At 35.5% G+C, this 12,540-nt stretch overlaps 1 protein-coding gene across 3 annotated transcripts; it reads right to left on the minus strand.

The window, feature by feature from the left end:
• Window positions 1-1,731: 1,731 nt before the first annotated feature.
• On the minus strand, window positions 1,732-10,385 carry LOC113323583 (calcium-transporting ATPase 4, plasma membrane-type-like). Of its 3 annotated transcripts, none has more exons than XM_026571903.1 (7): window positions 9,907-10,385; window positions 5,423-5,576; window positions 3,348-5,287; window positions 3,092-3,250; window positions 2,802-2,973; window positions 2,391-2,692; window positions 1,732-2,287 (listed from the first exon to the last, which is right to left on the minus strand). In XM_026571903.1, the coding sequence occupies exons 1-7, from the start codon at window positions 10,078-10,080 to the stop codon at window positions 1,973-1,975; spliced, it is 3,216 nt and encodes a 1,071-aa protein (XP_026427688.1). In that variant the 5' UTR covers window positions 10,081-10,385; the 3' UTR covers window positions 1,732-1,972. The 3 variants fall into 3 exon arrangements, with proteins under 3 accessions (XP_026427688.1, XP_026427689.1, XP_026427690.1); XM_026571904.1 differs by having other exon boundaries at window positions 5,423-5,477; window positions 9,907-10,384; XM_026571905.1 differs by lacking the exon at window positions 9,907-10,385 and adding an exon at window positions 6,631-7,392 and having other exon boundaries at window positions 5,423-5,477.
• Between the last annotated feature and the right edge of the window lie 2,155 nt (window positions 10,386-12,540).

Here is a 12,540-nt window from a genome sequence, read left to right on the forward strand (position 1 = left end):
GAGGCTATACTTGATGATCGAGTTGAGGGGAAAAACAAGAAGAATAGGAAAACTTATTATTTGATAACGTGGCATGGTTTGCCAGACTCTGAAGCTTCTTGGGAGAAGGATACTACATTGTGGAAATTTGAAGAACAAATTCAGGTTTACCTACATCAAAAAGAATCAACGAGGGCGTCGAGTTTAGATGGTGGGGGAGGTCTATAAACGGTTGGTCAAGCGGCCTAGAAATAATGCACAATAGTTGTGCATTATTGGAAACATGGCAGAGGCCATAAATACGGTGGCGCATTCAGAGTTACAACTAGGCAAAGGCATGGGACACACAGGGTTTGGACATGGCCAAAGATGCGAGATTAGCATCAAGAGGTGCCAAATGAGTTTGTCATATAACATGTGTGCATGAGGCATGCAGGCATGCAAGCAATACTTGCGTTAGCACACTTGCATCATTGGGAGAATGATGCTCAACAATGATTGCCGGACTTTGGCTGGCCAAAGCTATCATTGCGCAACAAGGCTGGATGACATGTGCCGGGCACATGGCCTTGACGGTTATGAGTTGGTTACTCGCAAATAATGTTTGCTTTATGCATTTCTAAGGCTAGGAACTGTATGGTTGGATTTGGGAAAGGAGTTAGGCAAGTTGGCACAGTTGGCCAACTGCCTTGTGTAAGATAAATCTGTAACTGCCTAACAGTAACTTGTATATAGTTTTGTAAGGCTATATAACCCTGATCTTGTGAAGGGATTGGGGATCCGGAACAAAAAGAGTTGTGTAACCCTAAGTGTGCAGTAATAATAAGGCTTCGGCCAAGATTAAAACTAAGTTTTGTTGGTGCATTTGTTCCTTGTTTTGTGTTGCTGTTTTATGCATCAAGTGGAGTGTGTGTGTTGGTTTGTTGGCTTGAAAAGATTGTGAATAGAACCTCTCTTTAGTATGGGCTAGAGTTTTGGCCAAGATTTGAAGAAATTGGCTAAGTGCAAGTTGGTTGAACTGTGTTGTGGAGCATAGTGCCATTGTGCAAACCTGTGACACGAATAATTGTGTTATGTTATATTATGATGCTTCTTACAGAGATAATTCTAATAGAATTGATATTGGCATTTATCTCATTGATGAAGCGGGGAATTATGGAGGTTGCAAAACAACCATATGCATAGCTAGAGATCCAGAAGAAGCTGAAAGTCTCGCAATCCTTGCAGCTGTTGAATGTGCAATGAATCTAAATTCAGAAGTGATCTGCAACAACAGTGATGCTAGGAATCTCTTACTTAAGAAATAAAGACAATCAGACTAGCTGGTTTAGTAGTTCTAGCTTAGATGATAGCACTTTCATTTTCAAAAATTTCAGCTTTTATGAAGTCAGACATGTTAGTAGAAATACAGAGTTTTTATCTTTAGTTGATGCAAAATATTGTAGACAGCACAATAGCTCATGTGAAAGGATGGGATCAGTGCCATCATTCCAAAACCAATTGTAAAACTCTTTTTGTTTAGTATAATTCTTTTTCCTAGCAAAAAAAAAAAAAGAAAAAAAGAAAAGAAAAGAAAAAAGTTATGGATATTCGACATGTTATATTGCAACAGGAAGCAATGAAGCTTAGCATTTTACTGAAATTCAAATTCGTAGCATTTCAAAAGGTAAGCTCAAAGGTCAATGCAATGATCAACCTGATTGAGAACAAAAAGAAAATTATTTTGCCACAACCACTCGAAAGCATATATATTATCAGAACATCAAGTATTAGAGCACTATAAGAACATATATATAGCCAATGTCAATGTAGTACGGTGGTAAAGTTATCGGGTGATGATACCAATAATCTGAACTCCAAACTCGTTCTTACTAAGTCCTTTATTGATTAAGAAAAGGGCCAAATTTTTCACCGATCAAAAAAAGAACAAGAACGGATATAGTGTATCTTTGAGTTAAAGAGGTCATTATTCTAAACATTTGCCTGGGACACGTTACACATTTTCATCACCACTAGGTAGCGCAGAATAGCCGTCATGATGCGTATCGGTAGAGTCCTTTCTAACTTGCTCAACAGGAATGCATTTTAAGATAACTGCTACTACCAAGCTGACTGATCCTATTAAAATGCTTAGCAACCATAAGTGCCAACTTAGAGGAACCGTACTAGCAAAAGTTCCAAGGAACTCAATAATTAGTATCTGGAATGCCACAGTAGAAGTCATGACGCTTACGAATACCCAACTATCAAACATTCCACGAAAAATATTTATCTTCTCCATTTCACGGCTGTTTATCTCATTAAATACCTGTCAAAGAAAGACTTTGGTGGTTACTGAATCTGCAATATAAGAAATATGGTGCATGCCTTAAGTTTCAAGAAACGATATGCAAAGAGCGTAAACCACATACCTGACAAAATACAAAAGTATTAAAAATGAAAGTATTGAGAACCATAGTATCATGTGAATTATCTCCAAGCTTCAGAAGCCGTTTCCCGTCAAATTCAAGAATACCAAGAACAATTAGTTGATAAATACTCTGCCCAATTATATTCCTCCACATTGTTTTGGTAATGAAATTCACTCCTCTTCCAACAGGAGGTCTTTGCATTAACCCATTATTTGGCGGTTCTGTAGCTAATGCTAAAGCACCAAGGGTATCCATGATCATGTTAACCCAAAGTAATTGTACAGCGGTTAAAGGAGCAGACCCTGCAAGTTCCATGAAAAATATGATAACAGTTTTCTACTAAGAACAAAAAAAAAATGGTTCTACAATGCATGAGAGTGCATGGCATTATGATCATAATAGCAAACTTACCTGACAAGCACGCGGAAACAAAATTGATCATAAGAGCAACAACATTAACTGTCAACTGAAACTGCACGAACTTTTGAATGTTTATATAAACTGAACGACCCCATTTAGCTACCTTCACAATCGTTTGAAAGTTATCATCTAATATGATGACATCTGCATTCTCTTTTGCAACCTAGATACATTGACGAGATATGAAGTTAAGTATGCATGATAAGATACTAAAGTAAGGCGTGTTTTATTTGCAGAGCTGATCTTTTTTCTTTTAATAAGATGCAACTTCAGATACAAACCTCTGTGCCTGCTATGCCCATAGCTAGTCCAATATCTGCTTCATGTAGAGCAGGAGCATCGTTCGTTCCATCACCAGTTACTGCAACAACTTCGTCGAACATTTTTCTCAACTGAGTCACAAACGTGTGTTTGTCCAAAGGCAACGAACGAGCCATTACCTAAAAATAATGTCTCTTCCATTTAGATATCATTTGAAAGTTTTCTAGTCTATTAAGATTAGTTAAAAGGACTTTTAGGGGATGAGTCAATATGAACCTGAATTTTTGGTATCAGCTCCCTCGTTTCTTCTGGGCTTTTACTACGGAAGTCTGCGCCTTCTATTGCTATACCACCATCTGTAAATATCCCACACTCTCTAGCTATGGCTTTAGCTGTATTAATATTATCTCCAGTGACCATTCTCACAGTAATTCCTGCTGCTAAACAAGTCTGAACGGCTTCTTTTACTCCAGGTCTAAGTGGATCCTTAATTCCAACAACTGCTATAAGTGTATAACCTTCTTCAGGAATGTTAACTTTCTTCGACGTTTCCTCCATGTCCTTGTAAGCTAAACAAAGGGTTCTCAATGCTTCATTTGCAAAACCATCAATGATTTCGATAACTTTTCTGCTCTGGGTTTCTGATAGAGCAACAATTTCTCCTTTGTCATCAATTATCTTGCTACACATTTTTAGGATGATTTCCGAAGCCCCTTTGCAGAATGCTCTGGAACCACCATTTGGTAGACTCACTAGAACTGACATCCTCTTTCTGACTGAATTAAAAGGCTCAACTTTCACTATTTTAAATTCCTGTCGCTGACTATCAAAATCACCTCCCATTACCAGACCAAATTCTAACAAAGCAGATTCTGTTGGACTACCAATAACCGTGTTCTTTCCATCTTTTCCTTTGACTACTTCAGACCCCGTATTTTGAAATATGGATTGTAAAAGGGTGTCCATAGTTTTCTGGTTTAGCATAGACTTCAAATTTTCCACACCTTTATTCCCTTTGATTGCTTCAGTTTTATTGCTGACCCATATCTTGTCAACTACCATATGATTAGTTGTAAGTGTTCCTGTTTTGTCTGTGCATATACAAGTGGACGAACCCATAGTTTCACACGCCGAAAGATGTCTGACAAGAGCTCTATCATTCATCAGTTTCTTCATTGCAAAGGCAAGACTTAATGTTACAGCCAACGGCAAGCCTTCTGGAACGGCCACCACAACTATAGTCACAGCAGTAGCAAAATAATTGAGAAGCGTCAATGCATCGTCAGAAGTCCATTTTGATAACTCGTTGTGCATTACTTTTGTCACCAGAAGTCTTCCCGTAAGAACCATAAACGTCAAGATGGCAAAAGCCAAACCAATTTTTCCGATGATGGTGGCAACACCATTAAGCTTCACTTGTAATGGTGTCTCATCTTCACCTCCTTCATTCAAGGTTTCCATAAGCCTACCCCATTCAGTTCTCATACCCACTGAAGTTATCATCATTTTACCAGACCCGTCTTGTACTTTAGTCCCTGAAAGAAGAAACGGTTTTGCTTCGGATATATTCACTGGCTCACTCTCACCAGATAATCCTGACTCATCGATTAACAAACTATAACCCGAAATGAAAAATCCGTCAGCAGGAACCTGATCTCCAATAGAAAGATGAACAATATCTCCAACCACTAAATCATATATAGAAACTTTTTGTCGAGTTCCATCTCTGGTCACCTGGACTATAATCTTCTTCTTTTCCTTGTCCAAGTCCTTGAACTGCAAAGATTGCTTGTAATCACTCACTGCCGTAACCATGACTACCAATATAATACTAAGTATAATTCCCAAGCCATCGTAAATACCCTTCGGCCACCCTTCAGTGGCAAGGCCAACTCCAACGGACACCACAGCACAAACTATAAGTATGATCAGAGTCAAGTCTTGTAATGCGTCCCACACAAATGATAAGAAACTTCTAGGAGGTTTCTCTGTGAATTGATTGGACCCGTATATATTTTGTCTCAAAGGTACCTCTGTTTCACTTATGCCATTATGGAGAGGCACACGAACTTTACTTGCAATTCCTTCTATTCCACCATGGAGTTTAAATCCCTTGGAATCATGACCACGGACGATTGATGCAAGTTCCCCTGGGTCAATGCCGAAGCCAGCCTTCTTAGCCTCATCTGAGAGCTTATAGTCAACCTTTTTAGCAGCTGGTTTACAACAAGAAGAATGCAATCAGAAAAGCTAAAAATTGGAGAGCAGCTTTCTGCGCATAATCAAATTAATCTAACTTAGTAATATATGATACATTGAAAGGTGAAATAAGGACAAGTTTGACGTTATACCATCAATAAATTGGAGAGCAGCTTTCTGCACATAAAGCGCAACTCGGATTTTTTCCTGGGAGCAACAGGGATAATTTTTCATTATTTTCAAATATTGGTGTTGGGCTAAGCAATGTAATCGGAAACACTTCCGTAGCTTGATAAGTTGGCATATCTACAGTATATAAATCATAAATGGGTACAAAACTGTCATCAGTCGTTAATGTAGATTAAGAATTTGATGGTGCTTGTAAGGATACTTTACTTTGTAACATACATTAAAACTCAAACGAATAAAATTATACTGAATCGGTACATGAAACTTTTAAGTCTTTTCCTCGTCAATTCATAATCATTTTTCTGCACAAATAGATGTCGAATTTCTATAGAAACATTTACACTTGATTATGATTATTTATACTATTTTCTAACTCAATACTACCTAACTACAATCTGCAAGCAAAAATTTGCAACAATGTTAACGGGGCTTCCAGCTTACTAGGAGGATACATGAATTCGTAAAAATAATAAATTTTCTAGCTTGTCTTATATTGATTTTGCTACCTAAACTGATATACGATTAGCACTCGTTAAAAATTTTAGGCAAATGTTGGGAGTAACATAAAGCATCTCTTAAGTGGATAACCCAATCATTGTTCGGTCAAATCTTTAACAATATCAGATTTCAGATTCCTCATAACAACAGGAAATTTGATACACATAATTAAAATCCTTCATTCATAGAGGAAAAAATCTCAAGAACCTGAAAAACATTTAATATAAAAGGATTTAGGAAGACTGAAAACTCAATTATATCCGAAGAATCTATCCTCTAACACTAGCTTCTGCTATTATGAACTTAAAAAAATCACTTTTTTTCTTTCTTTTTTTTTAATATTATCGAGAAAATAAATCTCAGTAAAGCCCTTTTTTTCCTCGGAAATGCTATTCGGCTGGCTCATCTCCTCCCTAGTCCCTACACTCCTCCCTGTCTGACGTGGAAGGAGGATGTGTACATAAAACTAAAGCCACGTGAACTCTTCTCTTCTCTTTCCTTTCCTTTTTGTTTCTTTTTTGGTCTTTCTTCTGTATCTTTGCCTGTTCTTCCCCAAATCCCCTAATCCCTGTTTATCTCATCTCTTGTCAATTCCAGTGTATAAGTTTTAGCTAGTATTATTTTTCATCTCTTACGACTAATCTTTTCCTTCCTCAAGCAAATAATATTTCACCTGCATAAATTTATTTCCCAAATGTTCTCTGAGCTAGCAAATCTGAATTAAGAGAAGAGATTGCAAATTAGGGTTTCGAATTATCATGAATGGGTTTTGAAGGAATTCAACATGGGTCTGAGAGAATGGAGAAGCTGATGCTATTTAATGATGGTACCGATTCGAGAATGATTTGGGATCTGTTTATGAGCACAACAACAGGAAAAAACAAGCACCTGTTGAGATTGATGGTCAAGATATGATGTAATTCAAGTTTATAAGGTTATGTAGGAAGGGGTTTGAGTTAATTTTGATGTTGGCATCAAGATGGGTTCGATTTGTGAAGCAATTTGGTGGAGTTGTTGACACGAGGAGATGAACTGATGGTGATTTATTATTGTTGGGTAATTTGAGTAATTGGGTGATTCATATCCAATTAAACCACAACTTACAAATCAATATCGGAATTTATGATTTTTTGGTTTATTTGTTTCAAGAAAATAAATCAACGATTTGATTTCAATTTATGATTAACATCAACTAGAAGTTCTTTTGGTTAATTTTTGTTTTCTCAATATTCATCTGGTTTCATTTGAGAAGGAGAAGAAAGAGGACTGAAGTAGAGAAGGCGAGAGAAACAAGAAAAGAAAAGAGATAAAAGAGTAAAATGGAATCACGTGAAACAAGGTGTACATGTGTAAACCTTTTCTTTTTGTCGTTTGTACACTTACTATGTCACATAAGCGAGGGAGGAAAGCGGGGAGGAGAAGGGGAAGCCGAATAGCACTGCCGTTCTTTCCTTATCCTCCAACTCTTTCGAAAACTCTAGTTTGGAGTGACTTTGGACTAGGGAATACGTGTATGGGGGTATCATATATATATATATATATATATATTTTGAAGGAAAAGGCGGTGTCTCATTATTTCATTTTCATCGTTGTGAAATTTTTATTACATTATGATCATTTTTTACATCATAAAACGGAACAAAATAAATTAAAGAATCGAAAGATGAAAATTATACTAAGATTTTACATTCCGTAGAAGAAGTTGATATCTTGATAATGGTTTCACACCATTTTGTTTTTGATCTTTTGAATCTTGGTCATTGACATCATATATGTCATGTGCTTCCATAAAAATGAAATAATATGCCCAAATTGATATTATAGCGATCTATTTGCCGAATTAGATCGTTTTTTTTTCAAAATATACTGTAAAACTTTGATAAATTAATAACTTCTGGACCAAAGAAAATTATTGTTTTAGCGAAGTTATTAATTCATCAAGTTAAAATATAGTTTATACAAGCCTAGTTGAGACCAATTTTTTTTATTATTTTAGCGAAGTAATTAATTTATCAAAGTTCTACTGTACTTGACGATAATGCAACAACATCACCATAAAATGCCATTGAGGCTATCATATAACAAGTCTTGATAGCATAGATGAGCCATTGGACCGATCAAAAAAACAAAAATACTCGGAAAATCTAATATCTCAGATTAAGTCCGAGTAAATCAAGATTTGGAGATGAAAAAAATGGAAGAAAAGAAGTTTTGGATAATTATTTGGAAAAAACGGTTATGCGGAGAAGAGAGAGGTTTCAAATCGTATAGGGCTATATCTTTAGTCTTTACTCATTTCTTTTCCTCGCAAGACATGCCTAAAAAAAACTTCAAAATAGATAAAGCGCAGTAACGAGGTAGTGAAAACTTCTCCCTCCCCTCCACATAACCGTATTTTCCAAACAAAAATCAAAAGTTTCTCTCTTCGCTAGCTATTTTCTTCCTCACTTTAGATCTGATTTTTCAGATCTCACGGGCACATTAAGGTCTTCAAACAATTCTTAGGGTTTTATTTTCTTTTTTAATGGGCCTGATGGTTTTTTATGCTATCCAATAATAGCCTAAATACCCTTATGTTGTGGTGCTGCTACACTTTTATCTAATATGTTTGGAAAAAAGTCTTTTAATTTGGCGAATAAGTCCGATATTGACCGTTATGATATCAATATGAACATATTTTTTTCTTTCTATGGAGGTCTTTGATATATATACTATCAATGATCAAGATTCAGAAGATCAAGAAACAAAATTGTACGACACCATTATCAAGAAGTCAGTTTCTTCAATTTTTAGTTTAGTTTTCATTTTTGTTTTTCTAAGTTTGTCGAATTTTAAAATTTGGTGCTAATCATTTTTTCCGTTTTATACCATTGATCATGATGTAATCAAAATTTCACGTGAAGAAATTAAGAGGCATTGTCTTTTCATTAAAAAAGAAAACAAATAAAAGTGACTAGGTAATGGTTAATAGATAAAGAGTCCAGTACGTCAGTGGACAGAAATATTCGCATTAAGTTTGGCTTCAGATACAATCTGCACATATCTACTATTCACGGGGACTAATACGTAGGCTTCCATGCTTACAATGCGCATGCGTATGTTTACTGCAAATCCAACTTTTACTCTTAACTCTTAAGTGCTCCTTGGTATTTTAGAGACACAAGAATAGAATAAAAAGGAGATGGCATTGTCGCGTGGTGGTGGTGGGGGAATAGATACAAAAGTCGTGCTAGTACTAGGTTGATCCATTAGAGGGGCAATGAATTTATGTGGTTGAAATAAAAAAAATGAATAAATGCTCTGTTGTTGAGATCGTGAACACCATTCATTATTGAAGCAAGTTGGATAACTAGTTGCCTCCGAATCTATTTGACTAGCAACTAACTAAAGAGGGTAATGGTACAGCAACATCTATCCGTATTAGTTATTGCCCGTCGTGGCCCAGGACTTTTCAAACTTCTTCATTTTCATCAATGAATTTGTTTTAGACGTCAAGATGAGATCAAAATGAAGAAAGAATGACGATACAGAATTTCCACTTGGAAACACGTTCAGTCATCTTCTTCCTAAGGTGATGTGAACATTATAGCTAGGCACACAATGTGCGACCTACAACACGCCATTAGTCTCTACCCAATTTTCAAAGTCAGTCAGATATCACATGAACATCATGCACGGTCCCGTACCATTATTTGCTCTCATTATATTCCTAAGACTTTCTTTTTTCTCTTGACTTTGGAAAATGCCGAGAAATTTCCTAACTCGATTAACAGAAGTTTGAATCGAAATGCCAATTATGGATTAAACTTTTCACTAAATGATAATTAAGGTTAATCTCAGTAATATTGTATCGGAACCTAAAATTAATCAGAAATTTGGAAATGGATAATTTGATCATGGAAAAAATGAGACGAATGAAAGAGTTGATTATTCATGGGAATTAACTAACCTGGATTTTAAGTACTTTCTGACGAGCTTCATTTCTCTTGACAAGATCTGCAACCATTCTGAATCTTCTTCTTGGATTTTTGACGACTCTAACAGCAGACCTCCATCTCCTTAAAGCTTCTTGAGATGGATTCTTATGTTCTACTTCAAAATTCTCTCTCAAATACCTCTCCATTTTTTTGAATTTTTATTTCCTTCAATAAACTATTATTGATGAATTTAACTGAGTAATTAATTAATCAGATAATATCTTTTTGAATCCACGGGATTGATTTTTATTTCCTTCTCTTATACCTGGTTCTTCAGAACTCTCTCCCTGTAACTGCTGCTTAATTGGTTTCAGTTTCGCAGATTCAAAATCTTGATGTTTGCGTTAATGGCGGGAGTCAGCGTTTTATTCGTAGACTGGAAGATAAATGAGGAAGAATGAAAAAGAATTTTCCTTTTCAGCAGGTCTTTAAAAATAGAGGGAATCACGGAAATGAGGAGTTATGATCGAGTAAAAATATGCGCGTAGACTACGGTGTGCATGGGATGGTATGTGAAAAGGAGCCGACGTGGATAATTAGTTTTTTTTTTCTTTTTTTATGAAAGAAAAGTTGCTTTTATTAAATAGAAACTTCTCTGATTGCTTCAAAAAAAAAAAAAAAAAAAAAACTTCTCTGGTGTACAAACGCCCCATCGAATCATTCGTTACAATTTCGTTAAGGAATGTTGGGCAAGTATTTTCCCATATGAATGTTCTACACATTCCTTGTTAATTTACCTGGCCAAATTGGGGTCTACCCGGATTAATTGGGGTACACAAAATTTAAACCCATCCAAACTAGTGTGCTAAGGGGTGTCCAAAAGGTGTTAAAAGACCAAATTGTCCATACTATTAATACAATAAAACAGCCATGTCGACTAAAACATATTAAAAAAAATTCAAAATCTTTCTTCAAAACTCTGACTATACATGATGAGATAAAGAAAAAAACAAAAAAAAATCAAAACGAATCAATAGTCGGTAAGTTATTTTTTTGTCAACCTTGCCGACCAAAATATATTCGGCAGGGTATAAGGTTGAATACCGTGACGACTTTTCATCTCTGAAATTAGCATTTACAGGATCGTCACGGTATCCATCCCCATACCTTGCCGACTATATTTTAGTCAGCAGGTTATGAAATTAATACCTTGCCGACTATAGTTTAGTCGGCAGGTTATGAAATTAATACATTGCTTACTAATCATGCATTTCTAAACATCTTTCTCTGTGTGTCAAAAATCCTATAGTCGGCAGGGTAGTTTTTTGTCGACCTTGCCGACTTTTCATACTTTCAGAATTGAAAATGTTGATTCCTTCTATAATTTTGAGTATAAAATCACTCAACAGCTTTGCAATCATGTTTGGCTAGTGTGGTTTCGTTTCCTTTATAAAAAAACAATCTAAAAAAAAACAAAAAAAAATCATCAAAAACCATAACACATAATCCATGAGTTCAATCCAAATAATACCTAATTTGAGAATTTTAATTCAACTAATTAACTAACTAAATTAACTAATCTAAACACATTATTAGTGTTAATTAATCAAGGGTATATTAGCCATTTTGAAAATAAATGGTTAAGAGGTGTTGTGTTTTACTTCATAATGACCCGAGTTTTGTCTTATTACTCTTTTTCTTCAAAATCAGAAAGTCAAGTCTGCGAACTGATTGTATAAAAGAGTACTTGGACGATCTAAAAAATTAATTTCCAAGATCAATCTAGTCGTATCTAAATAACGAAATCTGAATTCTTCCAAGTTATGAAACTTGTTTATATCTTTCAAGATACGAATTCTACAAGAACTAGTCTCGTAAATGATCACAAATAATATCTACTAAGATTGTTTACGTACTACTTGTGCTATACCTATTATAAAGATAAAAGAATAATGCGGAAAAATAAAAAAACTCTAGAAACCATAAGTTTTGTTAACGAGGAAAACAGTACCTGAAGAAAAATCCCGGAACCTCGTCCTGATTTGAACACCAAACTGTATTAAGCAACTACAGAACTAGGCTACTGTCGGACTGGAATGTAGTTGAGAATGAATACACCCTCCAAGCAATTCAGCTACATTCATGCTCCTTACGTCTCTTGAACCTAGCAAGGCTCTACGCAATTGATTCCCTTAGTTGACATCTTTTACAGCCTAAGAGTTACTTCATCCTAAGTGAAGACTTTTAACACCAATCTGCCTCAAAAAGAAAAGCTTATTTAATTTCCCTTTAGATCGAAAGGTCAAGGCTATGTTTGCAATAGACAAAGCTAGAAAATCTCGTAAATCCATAATACATACACACAGTTAACTGAGAAGCCTGGATTATTAACCATCTCCCAGCAACGATTTTAAACCGATCAAAAAGAAGAGTTTTAAATATCTATCTTGAGGAATCACAAAGTCTGGGATGAATAGAACTTTGTGATTTATATTTATCTCATTCCTGAAAGAGATTTCTAAAACCTCGATAACAGAATGAAAAAGATCAGGATACACGAACTATCAAGGTAAAGATAGTCGAACCTGACTTCATGATCCCTAAGTGAATCCGCTAAGTCGTAAACCTAATTATATTTCTCATAGGAAACCTATGTTCATAAAGGA

Source organism: Papaver somniferum, chromosome 11 (genome assembly GCF_003573695.1).
Source record: "Papaver somniferum cultivar HN1 chromosome 11, ASM357369v1, whole genome shotgun sequence".
In the NCBI taxonomy this organism is placed as follows: Eukaryota; Viridiplantae; Streptophyta; class Magnoliopsida; order Ranunculales; family Papaveraceae; genus Papaver; species Papaver somniferum.

Coding starts and splice junctions, on each gene's coding strand:
- LOC113323583 (XM_026571903.1), bottom strand. CDS start 10,080: ATGGAGAGGTATTTGAGAGAGAATTTTGAAGTAGAACATAAGAATCCA. Junction 5,288..5,422: donor TGCTCTCCAATTTATTGATG/GTATAACGTCAA, acceptor GTTGTAAACCAG/CTGCTAAAAAGGTTGACTAT. Junction 2,974..3,091: donor TGGGCATAGCAGGCACAGAG/GTTTGTATCTGA, acceptor CAATGTATCTAG/GTTGCAAAAGAGAATGCAGA.